Genomic DNA, 17,925 nt, shown 5'->3' with positions numbered 1-17,925 from the left:
CAATAACTATTAACTGTCTGGTTCGGTTCTGCAACCCAACAAGAAAGACACAGACTTCAGAGGATAATTAGAACTGCAGAAAAAGTCATTGCTACCAACCTGCCTTCAATGGAGGACCTGTATACTGCACGAATCAAGAAGAGGGCCGTGAAAATATTTACAGATCCCTCGCATCCAGGACATAAACTGTTTCAACTCCTACCCTCAAAACGACGCTATAGAGCACTGCACACTAGAACAACTAGACACAAGAACAGTTTTTTCCCGAAGGCCATCACTCTGCTAAACAAATAATTCCCTCAACACTGTCAGACTATTTACTGAATCTGCACTACTATTAATCTTCTCATCGTTCCCATCACCAATCTCTTTCCACTTATGACTGTATGACTGTAACTTTGTTGCTGGCAATCCTTATGATTTATATTGATATATTGACCATCAATTGTGTTGTAAATGTTGTACCTTGATGAACGTATCTTTTCTTTTATGTACACCAAGGGTGTCCAAACTTTTTTTGGTGAGGGCCAAATACAGAAAAATAAGCAAAGGCCCGGGCCACACCATTGAACGGGGGGGGGGGTGTCTAAATTTTTTCGTACCAGTTCTGTGGGCGTGGCTTATTTTGGGGTGTGGCTTGGTGGTCATGTAACTGGTGGGCATGGCTAACTGCTCATGTGACTGAGTGGATGTGGCTATGGGCATAGAACAGGGGTGTCCAAACTTGGTCTCTTTAAGACTTGTGGACTTCAACTCCCAGAGTCCCTCAGCCAGCAAAGCAAAGTTTGGACACCCCTGATCTTGGCTTTTGTTTTGTATTTGGTATGAACTTGAAACTCCCTTCGTTATTCCCTGCCCAAGGGGTGGAGGCGCGAGGAGCCTCGCCAGGCGGCCCGAGGAAGGCGAGGGTAGAACTGCTGGGGTCGGGCACGGCCAGCAGCCTCTTTCCCGCTCGCCGCCTCCTCCGCCCCCTCCCTTCATTATTCCCCGCCCATGGGGAGGAGCCGTGAGCCTCGCAGCGAACCACCGGGCAAGCACCGGGAGGCGGCCGAAAAGGGCCATATTCAGTTATACTTTCAGAATTTGCTGCGGGCCAATAAAAACTGACCCGCGGGCCGCAGTTGGCCCGCGGGCCGTAGTTTGGACACCCCTGATGTACACCAAGAGCATATGCACCAATACAAATTCCTTGTGTGTCCAATCACACTTGGTCAATAAAAAATTCTATTCCATTCCATTCCATATTTTCTATTCTATTCTATTCTATTCTATTCTAGTTCAGTTCTATTCCAGTTCAGTTCTATTCTATTCTATTCTATTCTATTCTATTCTATTCCATTCCATTCCATTCCATTCCATTCTATTCTATTCTATTCTATTATTCAACGGTACACAAATAGCGCGTGTTCCATAAAGCCATTTTCGAGGAACTGATCGTGCCTGTTCAATAAATCATTGAGTAATCGACGGCGCGTGCAGCCAAACATGAATAAATAAATAAATAAAACATCGCACGGATTAAATAATTAAATCGTAAAGGACCCTTCTGCGTGCCAAATAAATTATTCGATAAGAAACAGGGCACCTCCGAGAAGTCAATGTCGAGACGTCGTATGTATGAAATAATACGTTAATCCTACATCTTGAATAATTAAAGCGTAAATGAATAAGACCTATTCCGTAATGCCTAAAGATATCATATCGCGTGTAAAATAAATGACAAAAAAGCGATTGAAATTTAAATATTGGGGGATTTCCAAGGGCAAACGGATAACACCAAACGGTTGGATTTTTGATCACATGACCATGGTCGTAAGTGTGAAAACAACAGATTATCTCCTAGCTGGATAAAATCTTCATTTACATAATCCTTTGCAGGGGTGGAGTTCTGGACAACTGAATGGAGCTAGCGGAGTGTTTTAATGGCCAGATGCCCTTCCTGTCGCCAATGCGGAGTTTTGTTCAGCAGATCCAATGGATCTAAAATAACATCAAAAACGTCATCAGAAAGGCACCACAAAGAATGTTCTTTCTGCGCCAACTCGGAAAGCTCAACCTGGCCAAGGAGCTGCTGATTCAGTTCTACAGAGGAATTATTGAGTCTGTCATTTGCACCTCTAGAACTGTCTGGTTTGGTTCTGCAACCCAACAAGAAAGACACAGACTTCAGAGGATAATTAAAACTGCAGAAAAAACAGTGGCTACCAACCTGCCTTCCATTGAGGACCTGTATACTGCACGAGTCAAAAGGAGGGCTGTGAAAATTTATTTACAGATCCCTCGCATCCTGGACATAAACTGTTTCAACTCCTACCCTCAAAACAACGCTATAGAGCACTGCACACCAGAACAACTAGACACAAGAACAGTTTTTCCCCGAACGCATCACTCTGCTAAACAATTAATTCCCTCAACACTGTCAGACTATTCACTAAGTCTGCACTACTATTAATCTTCTCATCATTCCCATCACTCATCTCCTTCCACTTATGACTGTAATCTTGTTGCGGGTATCCTTGCAATTTATATTGATATTGTTTCCTGATTACTTATTTGTACTCTGTGACTATCATTAAGTGTTGTACCTTATGATTCTTGATGAACGTATCTTTTCTTTTATGTACACTGAGAGCCTATGCACCAAGACAAATTCCCTGTGTGTCTAATCACACTTGGCCAATAAAGAATTCTATTCTATATATTCTCATTGTGCCCAGAGAGAGAAATATCTGCCTCTACCTAGGATCGAACTCACAGCCTCCTGATTGTGAGGCAAAAGTTCTGCCTTTAGGGAACCGCATTAGTCTCCTAACTCAGGGCTCTTCAGCCTTGGCAACCTTTAAGGCTTGTGGACTTCAACTCCCAGAATTCCTCAGCCAGCAAAGCTTTAAGGCTTGTGGACTTCAACTCCCAGAATTCTTCAGCCAGCTTTTCTGGCTGAGGAATTCTGGGAGTTGAAGTCCACACACGTCTTAAAGTTGCTAAGGTTGGAGATGATTTTGGAAAACTGCAAGAGAAAGAAGGAAGACCAACATGGTAGCATGGATTGACTACAAAAAGGCATGTGATTCCCTGCCACATGATTGGATAATCAAGGACCTAGAAAGAGCTGTAGAAACATCAAAAGTTTTGAGCCGAGATCAATGGCACATCGTAAGACACAATTGTTGGGCGATGTTGATCGGCTGGGAGAAGTTAATATCAAGAGAAGAATTTTTCAAGACGGCTCACTATCACAGAATATAGAATAACAGAATTGGAAGGGACCTTATATTTCTTTATTTTTATTTATTTATTTATTTTGTCACACAGTATATATAAGCATAAGCATGAAATAATTATACAATATATAAGCTTATATATAAGTATGAGTCTGTAATAACTATATTAATTGGATATAATGAAAGGAAACAATAGGACAGGAACGGTAGGCACTTTTGTGCTCTTATGCACGCCCCTTATAGTCCTCTTATGAATGGGGTGAGGTCAATGGTAGACAGTTTTTGGTTGAAGTTTTTGGGAGTTTGAGAAGAGATCACAGAGTCAGGTAGTGTATTAACAACTCTGTTACTGAAGTCATATTTTCTGCAATCAAGACTGGAGCGGTTAACATTAAGCTTAAATCTATTGTGCGCTAGTGTATTGTTGCGATTGAAGCTGAAGTAGTCTTCGACAGGAAGGACATTGTAATAGATGATTCTATGAGTTAAACTCAGGTCATGTCGAAGGTGGCGGAGTTCTAAATTTTCTAAACCCAGGATTTCAAGTCTGGTGGCATAAGGTATTTTGTTGTGATCGGAGGAGTGGAGAACTCTTCTTGTGAAATATTTCTGGACACGTTCAATTGTATTGATGTCCGAAATGAGGTGTGGGTTCCAGACAGGCGAGCTGTATTCAAGAATTGGTCTAGCAAATGTTTTATATGCTCTGGTTAGCAGTGTAGTGTTTTTGGAGAAGCTACGCAAGATTAGGTTTACAACTCTTGGAGGTCTTCTATTCCAACCCACCTGCTTGAACAGAAGACAAGGCACATGGCTATCCGGTCTCTTCTTAAAAGCCTCCAGCGATGGTACACCCACAACGTCTGGCGGCAGGGAGTTCCACTGGTTCATTGTTCCCACTGTCAGGCAATTTCTCCTTATTGCTAGGGTGGTTCTCTCCTTGATTAGGATCGAATAAATAGAAGAACAAGAGTTGGAAGGGACCTTGGAGGTCTTCTAGTCCAACCCCCTGCCTAGGCAGAAAACTCTTATACGAACCTGTCGCACGCAGAGCCATTTTTCCAGGCGCGCGAGCTCTCGCCCAACTCAACTGCAGCCGCGCATGTGTGCGCGCCCCAGCTGGTGTTTGGGCCTCCGGTGCGCATGCACGCAATTCAGGAGACCCAGCTGGTCTCTGGAGCTCTCCTGCGCGTACGCACACATTTGCGCACGCGCGCAAGAGCAGTGTGCAGCATGTGCATGCACAGATTGCATTTGTGCGCACGCATTGCGCGCACGCAAACCACACACCTGCACAGATAGTGCGATTGGCGTATGAAAGCTGTGCGTATGCGTAGATAGTACGGTTGCTTGCACAGCGCTTGGGGAGGAGCTACATGTTAGCACAGATGGTGCGCCTGCACGCCATCTATTGTATTTTTACAAGAAGAGTTCTCCGCTCCTCTGTATTTTTATTTTATTTTATTTTATTTGCATTTATATCCTGCCCTTCTCCGAAGACTCAGGGCGGCTTACACTATGTTAAGCAATAGTCTTCATCCATTTGTATATTATATACAAAGTCAACTTAATTGCCCCCAACAATCTGGGTCCTCATTTTACCTACCTTATAAAGGATGGAAGGCTGAGTCAACCTTGGGCCTGGTGGGACTTGACCCTGCAGTAATTGCAAGCACCTGCTGTTAATAACAGACTGTCTTAGCAGTCTGAGCCACACAAAATACCTTATTCCACCAGACTTGAAATCCTGGGATTAGAAAATTTAGAACTCCGCCGACTCCGACAAGACCTGTGTTTAACACACAGAATCATCTATTGCAATGTCCTTCCTGTTAAAGACTTCTTCAGCTTCAATAGCAATAATACAAGAGCAACCAATAGATTTAAACTTAATGTCAACCGCTTTAATCTAGATTGCAGAAAATATGACTTCTGTAACAGAATCTTCAGTGCTTGGAATACTTTACCTGACTCTGTGGTCTCTTCTCATAATCCTAAAAGCTTTAACCAAAAACTTTCTACTATTGACCTCACCCCATTCCTAAGAGGACCATAAGGGGCGTGCATAAGAGCACAAACGTGCCTACCGTTCCTGTCCTATTGTTTTTCTTTTCTTCTTCATATATATATATATATATATATATATATATATAGGTCTTTGGTTGTTCGGGTTTTCTCCCGTGTAAAATTGGAAGTGTCTTGGCGACGTTTCGACGAAGTCTCATTCGTCATCTTCAGGCTTCAGCTTCGTGCTTCTGGGAGCAATGTGTGATCGCAGCTGTTTCTTCCTTTTAACTGCTAGTGGGGGTTTGAACTGATTGGGTGGGAGCTTGGCTGTGCTCTGATTGGATGGGGGTTTTTCTGTGCTCTGATTGGCTGGGGGTGTGTCCTGTGTTGGTGGGGGCTTGGTTGTGCTCAGTCTAATCTGTGCTGCAGGGGGATTTGAGCTGGTGAGCTGCACTGCTGCTGTTTGGCTTCGTGGTCGTGCTACATCTTCGTAGTGGGTGTCAGTCTGCTGCATGTATGGATTGGAGGGTTTGAAGTGGCTAATGTTGCAGCTGCGGTCTGGCTTCTGGTCCTTGGTCGTGCTTCCTGATCAGTGTGGGTTTGGGTGTGCTTTCTGGGTGGATGTGTGGTGGTGACATCCTGTGTGGACCTCGTGAGTGTGGGTCTGGTGTCATTCCTCGTGTTAGGGACACGTTTGTCAATAAGGGCAGGTTTCCAAATGGCTGGTAGGCGGAGGTATCATCTCGTTTGTTCATGCTGTGTGGGCGTTTTCTATCTCGATGGCTTCTCTGATTATTCTGTTGTTAAAGTGTTCAGTTTTGGCGATAGTTCTGGTCTTTTAAAGTCAATATCGTGTCCTGTGACTTTAAAGTGTTGGACCAGGGAAGAAGTTGGTTCCTCTTTTTTGAATGAGTTCTTGTGTTCTTCAATGCGTGCACTTATTCTTCTGTTGGTTTGTCCAATGTATGTGGTGGGGCAGGCGGTGCATGGGATTTCATATACTCCTTGATTTTCTAACTCAATTTTGTCTTTGGGGTTTCTTAGGATGGTGGATATTTTTTGGTTTGTGCAGAATGCTGTCTTGATGTTATGTTTGTGGAGGATCTTGCTGATTCTGTCTGTGGTGCCTTTTATATATGGGAGGAGGGCTGTGCCATTTTCTTGCTCTCTGTCTTGGGTTTTAGTGGGGGGTTCTTTCTGGATTAGTTTGGTAATCTTATTTCTCTGGAATCCATTGGATGTTAGTACGTTTGTGAGAGTGTGTAGTTCGGTTTTTAGGTGTTGTTCGTCAGCTAAGCATTTTGTTCTAGAGATGAGTGTCTTGGCTGAAGCCTGAAGATGACGAATGAGACTTCGTCGAAACGTCGCCAAGACACTTCCAATTTTACACGGGAGAAAACCCGAACAACCAAAGACCTATATACAAACACCCGTGAAAACCTCAGAAAACAAATATATATATATATATATATATATATATATATATATATATATATATATATATATATATATATATATATATATATATATATAGGTCTTGGTTGTTCGGGTTTTCTCCGTAAAATTGGAAGTGTCTTGGCGGCGTTTCAACGAAGTCTCATTCGTCATCTTCAGGCTTCAGCTTCGTGCTTCTGGGAGCAATGTCGCAGCACGAAGAAGCACGAAGCTGAAGCCTGAAGATGACGAATGAGACTTCGTCGAAACGTCGCCAAGACACTTCCAATTTTACGCGGGAGAAAACCCGAATAACCAAAGACCTACATACAAACACCCGCGAAAACCTCAGAAAACATATATATATATGCTTATACCTTTATATACTATATAACCTTTCTGTATGATAGTTACATATATTGTTGTGACAAAATAAATAAATAAAATAAAAATAAGAGGATTATAAGGGGCGTGCATAAGTGCACAAAAGTGCCTACCGTTCCTGTCCTATTGTTTCCTTTCAATATATGTTCTTGTATATAATGTTATGACAAAATAAAAGAAAATAAAAAGGCATGCGAAGCACGGACCTGTGAGTAAAAGGTTCACTACCACAGCTCTATCCCATTTCAGACAAATGGTTTATCCAATCTCTTCTTTAAAAACTTCCAGTGTTGGAGCATTTATAACTTCTGGTGGCAAGTTGTTCCACTGATTAATTCTTCTCTCTCCTTAGTTCCAAGTTGCTTCTCTCCTTGATGAGCTTCCACCCATTGCTTCTTGTCCTGCCCTCAGGGGCTTTGGCGAATAGATGGCCTCCTTTGTGGCAGCTGGAGGCTAAAACATACTTATGAAGAACGGTTGTAGGAATTGGATAGGTCTAGTTTGATGAGAAGAAGGACTATGATAGCCGTGTTTTAATATCTCAGGGGCTGCCCCAAAGAAGAGGGAGTCAAGCTATTCTCCAAAGCACCTGAAGGCAGGACAAGCCAGCCGTGTGCAGCAGCTGCTAAAAAAGCCAACACAGTTCTGGGCTGCATAAACAGAGGGATAGAATCAAGATCACATGAAGTGTTAATACCACTTTATAAGGCCTCGATAAGGCCACACTTGGAATATTGCATCCAGTTTTGGTCGCCACGATGTAAAAAAGATGCTGAGACTCTAGAAAGAGTGCAGAGAAGAGCAACATAGAAGATTAGGGGACTGGAGGCTAAAACATATGAAGAACAGTTGCAGCAATTGGGTATGTCTAGTTTAATGAAAAGAAGGACTAGGGGAGACATGATAGCAGTGTTCCAATATCTCAGGGGCTGCCCCAAAGAAGAGGGAGTCGGGCTGTTCTCCAAAGCACCTGAGGGCAGGAGAAGAAGCAATGGGTGGAAATTAATTAAGGTGAGAAGCAACTTAGAACTAAGGAGAAATTTCCTGACAGTTAGAACAATTAATCAGTGGAACAACTTGCCTGCAGAAGTTGTGAATGCTCCAACACTGGAAATTTTTAAGAAAACGTTGGATAGCCATTTGTCTGAGATGGTGTAGGGTTTCCTGCCTGGGCAGGGGGCTGGACTAGAAGGCCTCCAAGGTCCCTTCCAACTCTGTTGTTATGTTATATATTAAGAAGCAGCTGATGGAAACTCATCAAGGAGAGAAGCAACCTAGAACTAAGGAGAAATCTCCTGACAGAACACTTTAATCATTGGAACAGCTTGCCACCAGAAGTTGCAGCTTGCTCTATCACTGAAGGTTTTGAAGAAGAGACTGGACAGCCATTTGCCCAGAATGGCCTAGACTGGATCTTCTGCTTGAGCGAGGGGTTGGACTAGAAGACCTCTAAGACCCCTTTCGATTCTGTTATTCTGAATTCTGCACAGACCAAACGACAAGAAAGATCCAAGGAAGACCAGAAAAGAGACAGGGGGATTCTGGGAGTTGAAGTCGACCCATCTTCATGAGGCTGAGGCTGAGGAACAGCAAACGCACCAGGGATCGGCGTCCCTCCGTCCATCGATACTCTTTCCTTCTTAGCCTCTTGTGGAATGTTCTCCAAGGTCCCTCTTGGAAGACAATGCCCGCCATCCATTTCTAGAACCTTCTCTACGGTAACCGGAACGCCGCTAACCAATCAGGGTAGCCAGAAGGCTTAAACGTGACTATGGCATCATCGGAACTTTGGTGCGATCCAGTCAAGAGTGATTCCGGTCAACGCCTTCAGGTCTTGGAGGTTGCAGCCCATTAATCCCTCTGATATTGTCACAGGGAAGCAGTCTTGTGGGTGCTCCTATCCTAGACGCGACAGGGTGAAGACAGGTGGATCCCGACAGGATCCCCCAACCTCCACCCGATCCTCTCTCAACCAAGCTCAAGTTCCTCTTCCAGATCTCTTTGGGGAAAGGAACACACAAAGCGGGAGGAACGGTTGATCCTTTCTGTCGAAGGTTCCTTGTGGTTTTTCCGACCAGGGGTCCCACGAGACGTGGTCTACTCCACCGTCCTCGGCGACGGATCCTTCTCCACCTCTGAAGTCTTAACCGGGAGCCGAGATCGAATCGACCAATCGCCGGAAGGGGATCTCCCCGGCAAAGGAGCTTTCCGCCATGGTGGAACATTCGACCTCCACGCCGTACGTCTCGGTGATGGACCAGTACGGCTACCAAATCGGCAAAGCCATCGGGCACGGCTCGTACGGGACCGTCTACGAAGCTTACTTCTCCAAGCAGAAGTCCATGGTGGCCATTAAGATCATCTCCAAGAAGAAGGCCTCGGAGGATTATCTCACAAAATTCTTACCCAGGGAAATACAGGTCATTCTCGGTGTGAATGGTTCAGGGGGTGCGGCCAGCCAGCCATCGCTACGGGTTCGGCGACCTTGATCAAATTTCCACCAACGGTTCGCACGAACCGGTGCGAACCGGATGAATCCCTCCTCTGAGGTGTGGGTGTGTGTTTGTGTGCAGGCGTTTATCTCCTGAAAGTTGTGAATCGCTTGTAAACATCTACCTTCGTACCTTTAGAGGAACCCCTGTAAGGTAGCCCTCAATTTACAACAGTTTGTTTAGTGACCGTTCAAAGTTACAACAACATTGAAAAAAAGAGACCAGTCGTCGGCCAAAATGACTGACGACCGTTTTTCTCACTTACGACCCTGGCAGCCGTAGTCACGTGATCAAAATTCATACACCTGGCAACTGGCTCATATTTATGACGGTTGCAATGTCCCAGGGTCCCGTGATCCCCTCTTGCGACCTTCTGACAGAGCGACGTCCAATAGGGAAGCCAGATTCACATAACAGCCACGTTCCACTTCACGACGGTGGTGAGAAATATTGTTAAAATGGGGCAAAACTGGCTTAAATGTCGGGCTCGCTTGTGGAGGAACGTCGGGCTCGCAGGAACGTCGCAGGAACGTCGTATGTCGAGGACTGCCTGTACCAAATGGGAAATTTTCAAGGGTTAAACAAAAAAACAAAAAACAAAAAAAGAGCCATTTCCTAGAAAGGCACTTTGCACTCTCTCAGAGGCACGGTTGCTTCTCATTCTTCCCTGTCCTTTCCTAATCAGAAATTCGACACAAGAAGCTCCGGTTATTTAGCTTTTTAGGGTATTTTATTTTTTTCTGCAGTAGAAGAACAGGGCACGCGAGGGAAGGCGGGTCAGGGCAGTAATTCGAACCCCGCGCCTTCTCTTCTTCCCCAGGTGATGAAGAGCCTCCGCCACAAATACGTCATCAGTTTCTACCAGGCCATCGAGACCACCTCCCGCCATTACATCATCATGGAGTTGGCACCAAGCGGCGATGTCTTAGAATGGATCCAGAAATCCGGGGCCTGTTCCGAAGCCCTGGCTGGCAAATGGTTTTCGCAGCTGACCCTGGGCATCGCCTACCTGCACGGCAAGGGCATCGTGCATCGGTGAGAGCGGAGGTGGGGGAGCGTGTGGGTGGGGGAAGTTAAACGCGTCCTTCGGGTTTCTAAACCGGCGGGGTTTCGAATTGGGATCTCGAGGGAGCCGCGTGGTTTATGAGGGGGGTTGAAAGCCCCGTCGGCCCTTTGAGGTAGGCCGCTCAGCCATCGGACACCGAACAGCCTCTGTTTCATTTCCATAGTTAAGTTTAAGATGCGTGGAACTTCCTCCCTCCCTCCCTCCTTTCCTTCCTTTCCTATCTTCCTTTCTTCCTCCCACTGTCCGTCCCTCTCTCCCTCCCTTGTTCCTCCCTCCCTCCTTTCCATCCTCTTTTCTATTTTCCTTCCTTCCTACTTCCTTCCCTTCTTCCCTTCTTTCCTTCCACTTTCCTCTCTTCCTTTCTTCCTCCCACCATCTCTCCCTCCCTCTGTTCCATCCCTTCTTTCCTTCCACTTTTCTATCTTCCTTTCTTCCTCCCACTGTCCCTCCTCTCTCCCTCCCTTGTTCCTCCCTCCTCCCTCCTCCTCCTTTCCATCCTCTTTTCTATTTTCCTTCCTTCCTCCCTCCCACCATCCCTCCCCTCTCTCCCTTCTTTCCTTCCACTTTTCTATTTTCCTTCCTACTTCCTTCCTCCCTCCCTCCTTTCCATCTTTTCTATTTTCCTTCCTTCCTACTTTCTTCCCTCCCTCCCTCCCTTCTTTCCTTCCTCTTTTCTATCTTCCTTTCTTCCTCCTTCCCTTCCACTTTTCCTTCCTTCCTTCTTTCCTTCCATCTTCCTCCCTGACACCATCCCTCCCTCCCTCCCTCATTCCTTCCTCCCTCCCTCCCTCCCTCCCTACCTGGGTTCTTTAGAATTGAGGACTACCTTTAATGGAAAATGGATAATACAGATTGTCCTCGACTTACAACCGCTCGTTTAGTGACCGTTCGAAGTTACAACAGCATCGGAACAAACAATTTACGATCATTTTTCACACTTACAACCGTTGCAGCTTCCCTAAGATCACTTGATCAAAATTCAGACCAGCTCATATTTATGACGGTCGCAGTATCGGAAAGTCATGTGATCCCCTTTTACGACCTTCTGACATGCCAAGTCAGATTCACGTAACAACCGTGCTGCTAAATTATCAACTGCAGTGGTTCCCTTAACAACGGTGGTAAAGAAATGTCGTAAAATGGGGCCAAAACTCACTTAACAGCCGTCTCACTTCGCCACAGAAATTTGGGGCTCCGTTCTGGTTCGACGAGCGACCATAATTTCGCCCAAAATTTATGTGGCCGAGCGAGACGGTCGTTAAGGGAGATTCTGCTCCATTTAACAACCTTTCTTGTCCCCGTTGTTCGGCGAACCGCTGCCATTTTTAAATTAGTCACACGGTCATTAAGCGAATCTGGCTTCCCTATTGACATTGCTGGTTGTGTTGTGGTCCGTCAGCAGCCTACGGAGCTGGCAACGGAGTCGGACAGCGATGAGGCTGAGGTGAGGCCAGGGCCATCCGGGAGTGATGTGCGGACTCCAGAGCCTCCAGAGGCTGACAGTAGTGAGGCAGAGGAACAGGAGGAGCCTGTTCCTAATGCACGCATGAGAAGAGCTGCCAGAAGGCAAGAGCTGCTGAAGCACAAAGGACAACTCGGGAGTAAGGCCAGGATATGATTGGCCCCTCCCATAAGGCTTAAAAGACCAGCAAGAATGTTTGGGCTTTGCTGGAAAACAACGTTGTAGCTGCATCTTCTGCTTCATCCTCTGCTGCATCTACGCCTTTGTTTTTGTGGCTTCTGGACGTTTGCCAGGAAGGGCCTTTGGCAGTTTGCCTAATTGGACTAAGGTTTGTGAGATAACTGAAGAATTTGTGTTGGGAGGCATTTGTTTTACTTTGAGTTGAACGATGCTGGGAATGAAGTAATTCCCAGCTGTTCGAATAAAGTTTGTTTTTTCCACGGACTAAGTTTATTACTACCTACTTGGGTCTGGGGCACAACAGGTAGGTCACCAAACGTCCACGCCCACCCCACAGCGACTGTCCCAAATATGAATCAATTGCCAAGCTGTCTGAATTCAGATGGACATTGACCACAAGGATCGCTGCCAAAGGTGGTCATGATGAGAAACGGTCTGAAGCCCCCATTTTTTCCTCCAGTGCCGTCGTAACTTCCGAGGGTCCCTGTCGTAAGTTAAGGACTGCCGGCGGCAGGATTTGGGATGGTCGGTTGTATGGGTGGCCTTGGCTTCACCTTTTCCCCCTTCATCCCGGCAGGGATTTGAAGCTGGAGAACCTGTTGCTGGACAAGCGGGAGAACATCAAGATCTCGGATTTCGGCTTTTCCAAGATGGTGGCCCCCCAGACGCAGCCCCCTCCCACTCCGTCCTACCGCATGATGAGCTGCTTTTCCCATCTCAGCCAAACTTACTGCGGCAGCTTCGCCTACGCCTGCCCGGAGATCTTGCTGGGCCTGCCCTACAACCCCTTCCTTTCCGACACCTGGAGTATGGGCGTCATACTCTACACCTTGGTGGTGGCCCACCTGCCCTTCGACGACACCAACCTCAAGAAGCTGCTGCGGGAGACCCAGAAGGAGGTCAACTTCCCCAGCCACGTCCAGATCAACGACGAGATTAAGGTGAGGCCGGGCGGCGGCTCACCTGGGCCCTTTTGGCCCCGCTGGCCGGCTGGCTGGCTGGCTGGGGATGATGGGGCCTACGGTACCGGCCAAACTGGGGTTTCTCCACCTTGGCTGGCTGAAGAGGTGTGGACTTCCTTCCCTTCTTCCTTCCCTCCCTTGTTCTGCCGCCTTCCTCTTTCCTTCCTTCCCTCCCACTTCTTTGTTCCTCCTTCCTTTCCTTCCTTCTCTCCTTCTTTCCTTCTCCCACTTCTTTGTTCCTTCCTCTCTCCCTTTCCTCCTCTTCTTCCTCCTTTTTTTCCTTCCCTCCTCCCCCCTTCCTTCTCTCCCACTACTCCTTCATTCCTTTTCTCTTCCCTCCCTTTCTTCTTCCTTCCTCCCTTTCCTTTTCCTCATTCTCCTTTCTTCTATCCCACTCCTTCCCTTCCTTCTCTCCCTCATTCTTTCTTCTGTCATTTCTCCTTTGTTCCTTCCTCCCTTCCTCTCCCTTACTTTCTCTCTTTTCCCTCCTCCCTCTTCTTCCCCTTTCCTTCCTTCCCTCCTCTCACTTCCCTTCCTTCTCTCCCACTAATCCTTCATTCCTTTTCTCTTCCCTCCCTTTCTTCTTCCTTCCCTCCCTTTCCTTTTCCCTCATTCTCCTTCTATCCCACTCCTTCCTTCCCTTCCTTCTCTCCCTCATTCTTTCTTCTGTCATTTCTCCTTTGTTCCTTCCTCCCTTCCTCTCCCTTACTTTCTCTCTTTTCCCTCCTCCCTCTTCTTCCCCTTTCCTTCCTTCCCTCCTCTCACTTCCCTTCCTTCTCTCCCACTAATCCTTCATTCCTTTTCTCTTCCCTCCCTTTCTTCTTCCTTCCCTCCCTTTCCTTTTCCCTCATTCTCCTTTCTTCTATCCCACTCCTTCCTTCCCTTCCTTCTCTCCCTCATTCTTTCTTCTGTCATTTCTCCTTTGTTCCTTCCTCCCTTCCTCTCCCTTACTTTCTCTCTTTTCCCTCCTCCCTCTTCTTCCCCTTTCCTTCCTTCCCTCCTCACTTCCCTTCCTTCTCTCCCACTAATCCTTCATTCCTTTTTCCTTCCTTTCTTCCCCCTCTTTCCTTCCATCTCTCCTCCCTCCCTCCTACCCTCTTCTTCCTTCCTCCCTTTCCTCCCTTTCCTCCTTCCTTCTCTCCCACTCCTTCCTTCCCTTCCTTCTCATTCTTTCTTTTCCCATTTCTCCTTTATTCCTTCCTTCCTCCCTCCCTCCCTTTCCCTTCCTTTCTCCCTCTTTTCTCCTCCCTCTTCTTCCCCTTTCCTTCCTTCCCTCCTCTCACTTCCCTTCCTTCTCTCCCACTACTCCTTCATTCCTTTTTCCTTCCTTTCTTCCTCCCTGTACTTCCATCTCTCCTTCCTTCCTTCATATCTCCTTCTTTTCTCCTCCCTTATTCTCCTTCCTTCTCTCATTCTTTTCTTCTCCCACTTTTCTTCTTTCCTCCCTTCCCTCCTCCCCCTTTCCTTCCTTCCCTCCCTTCCCTCCCACTACTTCATTCCTCTTTCCTTCCTTTCTTCCTCCCTCGCCTTCCATCTCTCCTCCCTTCCTTCCTTCATCCCTCCCTTTTTCCTTTCCTCCTCCCTTATTCTCCTTCCTTCCTTCTCTCATTCTTTCCTTCCTTCCTTCCTTCCTTCTCTCATTCTTTCCTTCCCTCCTCACTTCCCTCCCTTCTCTCCCACTACTCCTTCATTCCTTTTTCCTTCCTTTCTTCTTCCTTCCTCCCTTTCCTTTTCCCTCATTCTCCTTTCTTCTATCCCACTCCTTCCTTCCTTCCTTCTCTCCCTCATTCTTTCTTCTGTCATTTCTCCTTTGTTCCTTCCTCCCTTCCTCTCCCTTACTTTCTCTCTTTTCCCTCCTCCCTCTTCTTCCCCTTTCCTTCCTTCCCTCCTCACTTCCCTTCCTTCTCTCCCACTAATCCTTCATTCCTTTTTCCTTCCTTTCTTCCCCCTCTTTCCTTCCATCTCTCCTCCCTCCCTCCTACCCTCTTCTTCCTTCCCTCCCTTTCCTCCCTTTCCTCCTTCCTTCTCTCCCACTCCTTCCTTCCCTTCCTTCTCATTCTTTCTTTCCCATTTCTCCTTTATTCCTTCCTTCCTCCCTCCCTCCCTTCCTTTCTCCCTCTTTTCTCCTCCCTCTTCTTCCCCTTTCCTTCCTTCCCTCCTCTCACTTCCCTTCCTTCTCTCCCACTACTCCTTCATTCCTTTTTCCTTCCTTTCTTCCTCCCTGTACTTCCATCTCTCCTTCCTTCCTTCATATCTCCTTTCTTTTCTCCTCCTTATTCTCCTTCCTTCTCTCATTCTTTCTTCTCCCACTTTTCTTCTTTCCTCCCTTCCTCCTCCCCTTTCCTTCCTTCCCTCCCTTCCCTCCCACTACTTCATTCCTTTTTCCTTCCTTTCTTCCTCCCTCGCCTTCCATCTCCCCTCCCTTCCTTCCTTCATCCCTCCCTTTTTCCTTTCCTCCTCCCTTTTTCTCCTTCCTTCCTTCTCTCATTCCTTCCTTCCTTCCTTCCTTCTCTCATTCTTTCCTTCCCTCCTCACTTCCCTCCCTTCTCTCCCACTACTCCTTCATTCCTTTTTCCTTCCTTTCTTCCTCCCTGTACTTCCATCTCTCCTTCCTTCCTTCATCCCTCCCTCTTTCCTTTCCTCCCATATTCTCCTTCCTTCCTTCCTTCCTTCCTTCCTTCCTTCCTTCCTTCCTTCCTTCCTTCCTTCCTTCCTTCCTTCCTTCCTTCCCCTCTCTTCTTTTCCCTTCCTTCCTGGGTTCCTTAGAGGTTGCAGCATCTGTCCACCCTTCCATCCATCCCCATCATTTTCCGTCTCTCCCAGCTGCCTTTCTCATCAGCCTCCTCTCTCTTTCATTCATCCCACCCTTCTTTTAACTTTGGCAGAATTTTTTTTTTTTTTGGTTCTGAGCCACTTAGAAAGTCCAGCTGGGCTGGGTCTTGATCCCTTCCTAGGCAGAGTAGCAGTGTTAATGACATCCCTGGATATTTTCCAGAAGAGACTGGTCTGCCATCTGTCAGAAATGATGTAGGGTCTCTTGCTTGGATGGTGGTGGGGGATGGGGTTGGAGTAGATGACCTCTAAGGTCCCTTCCAACTCTTGTTATTCTGTTATTAACTCACTGCGGCCAACTCGCCACTGGACCACAAGAGTTGTACGAATATCAAGAAATGGTGGAATAGCATTGTTAAAGAAAGATTGCCCAAGGAGAGACAAAAACGAAATGCGAATGACAAAAATTAAAATATTTTTTAAAAATTATTATTTCAAATAAATAGAAATGTCAAATTGTCCCGCAGCGAGTCGGTTGCGTCAAAGTTGTCCCATCGGGTCCGCGAATAGAATAGAATAGAATAGAATAGAATAGAATAGAATAACAGAGTTGGAAGGGACCTTGGAGGTCCTCTAGTCCAACCCCCTGCAGAATAGAATGGAATGGAAAATATGGAATAGAATAGAATGGAATGGAATAGAAAATATGGAATGGAGTGGAATAGAAAATATGGAATGGAATAGAATAGAATGGAATGGAATAGAAAATATGGAATGGAATGGAATAGAAAATATGGAATGGAATGGAATAGAAAATATAGAATAGAATAGAATAGAATAGAATAGAATAGAATAGAATAGAATAGAATAGAATAGAATAGAAAATATGGAATGGAATGGAATAGAAAATATGGAATAGAATAGAATAGAATAGAATAGAATAGAAAATATGGAATGGAATGGAATGGAATGGAATAGAAAATATGGAATGGAATAGAATGGAAATAAATAAAAAATATGGAATGGAATGGAATGGAATGGAATGGAATAGAATAGAATAGAATTAGGAATAAGAATAGAATAGAATAGAATAGAATAGAATAGAATAGAATAGAATAGAATAGAATAGAATAGAATAGAATAGAAAAGAAAAGAATATATGGAATAGACTAGAACAGAAAATATGGAATGGAATGGAATAGAATAGAATAGAAAATATGGAATAGAATAGAATAGAAAATATGGAATGGAATAGAATGGAAATAAATAAAAAATATGGAATGGAATGGAATGGAATGGAATGGAATAGAATAGCATTAGGAATAAGAATAGAATAGAATAGAATAGAATAGAATAGAATAGAATAGAATAGAATAGAATAGAATAGAATAGAATAGATGGAAGGGAAGGGACCTTGGAGGTCTTCTAGTCCAACCCCCTGCTTAGGCAGCAAACCCTACGCCACTTCAGACAATAGTTGTTGGGTGTTGGTGAATGCACTACATGTGGCATGTGTCCCCCCCCCGTGGACACGCGTGTCCTAGGTTTGCCGTCCCTGTGTCGGGGAGGGAGGGGTGGTCACCATCACGCCACGGTGGCCTTCAGAATGGAAACCAATCTCCTCGCAGGACTTGATCCGTCGCATTCTGCGCCCGGCCTCGAAACGGTTGAACATCTTGGAGATCCTGAAAGTTTCGTGGGTGCTGAAGTTCTTGGCGGAGAAGCCCACCTCCGAATTGAAGGCCCTGGAGGCCATCTGCGGACCCCGGACGCCGGAAGCCGGCAAAAGTAGCCCTACGCCCAACACCAAATCCAAATCCCTCACTTTTGCGGCGGACAAAAAAAAACCAGCCAGCCGGACTCGGAGCACGGGCCAGATCAAGCCGTCTAAAAACGCGGAGAAAAGCAGCTGAATAGCCTATTAAAAAAAAAAGAGAGAGAGAGA

The 17,925-nt window shown here is 46.0% G+C and overlaps 2 protein-coding genes across 3 annotated transcripts; both read left to right on the top strand.

The window, feature by feature from the left end:
• Positions 1-8,462: 8,462 nt before the first annotated feature.
• On the top strand, positions 8,463-10,075 carry LOC131196892 (testis-specific serine/threonine-protein kinase 4-like). Its single transcript, XM_058180332.1, has one exon. The coding sequence runs from the start codon at positions 9,260-9,262 to the stop codon at positions 9,533-9,535; it is 276 nt and encodes a 91-aa protein (XP_058036315.1). The 5' UTR covers positions 8,463-9,259; the 3' UTR covers positions 9,536-10,075.
• Positions 10,076-10,307: 232 nt separating this feature from the next.
• Positions 10,308-17,925, top strand: LOC131196887 (testis-specific serine/threonine-protein kinase 4-like). Of its 2 annotated transcripts, none has more exons than XM_058180322.1 (3): positions 10,308-10,573; positions 12,824-13,187; positions 17,609-17,925. In XM_058180322.1, the coding sequence occupies exons 1-3, from the start codon at positions 10,362-10,364 to the stop codon at positions 17,891-17,893; spliced, it is 861 nt and encodes a 286-aa protein (XP_058036305.1). In that variant the 5' UTR covers positions 10,308-10,361; the 3' UTR covers positions 17,894-17,925. The 2 variants fall into 2 exon arrangements, with proteins under 2 accessions (XP_058036305.1, XP_058036306.1); XM_058180323.1 differs by having other exon boundaries at positions 10,359-10,573; positions 12,761-13,187.

The sequence above is a fragment of the Ahaetulla prasina genome, chromosome 4 (assembly GCF_028640845.1).
Source record: "Ahaetulla prasina isolate Xishuangbanna chromosome 4, ASM2864084v1, whole genome shotgun sequence".
Taxonomy (NCBI): domain Eukaryota; kingdom Metazoa; phylum Chordata; class Lepidosauria; order Squamata; family Colubridae; genus Ahaetulla; species Ahaetulla prasina.
Note: the sequence above shows the minus strand (reverse complement) of the source record. Positions and strands in the feature narration are given on the sequence as shown.

Excerpts from the sequence above, each read along its gene's own strand:
- LOC131196892 (XM_058180332.1), top strand. The coding sequence starts at position 9,260 with ATGGTGGAACATTCGACCTCCACGCCGTACGTCTCGGTGATGGACCAG.
- LOC131196887 (XM_058180323.1), top strand. The coding sequence starts at position 10,362 with ATGAAGAGCCTCCGCCACAAATACGTCATCAGTTTCTACCAGGCCATC. Across the intron at positions 10,574-12,760 it reads GGCAAGGGCATCGTGCATCG|GATTTGGGATGGTCGGTTGT; the intron begins GTGAGAGCGGAG and ends TGCCGGCGGCAG. Across the intron at positions 13,188-17,608 it reads AGATCAACGACGAGATTAAG|GACTTGATCCGTCGCATTCT; the intron begins GTGAGGCCGGGC and ends ATCTCCTCGCAG.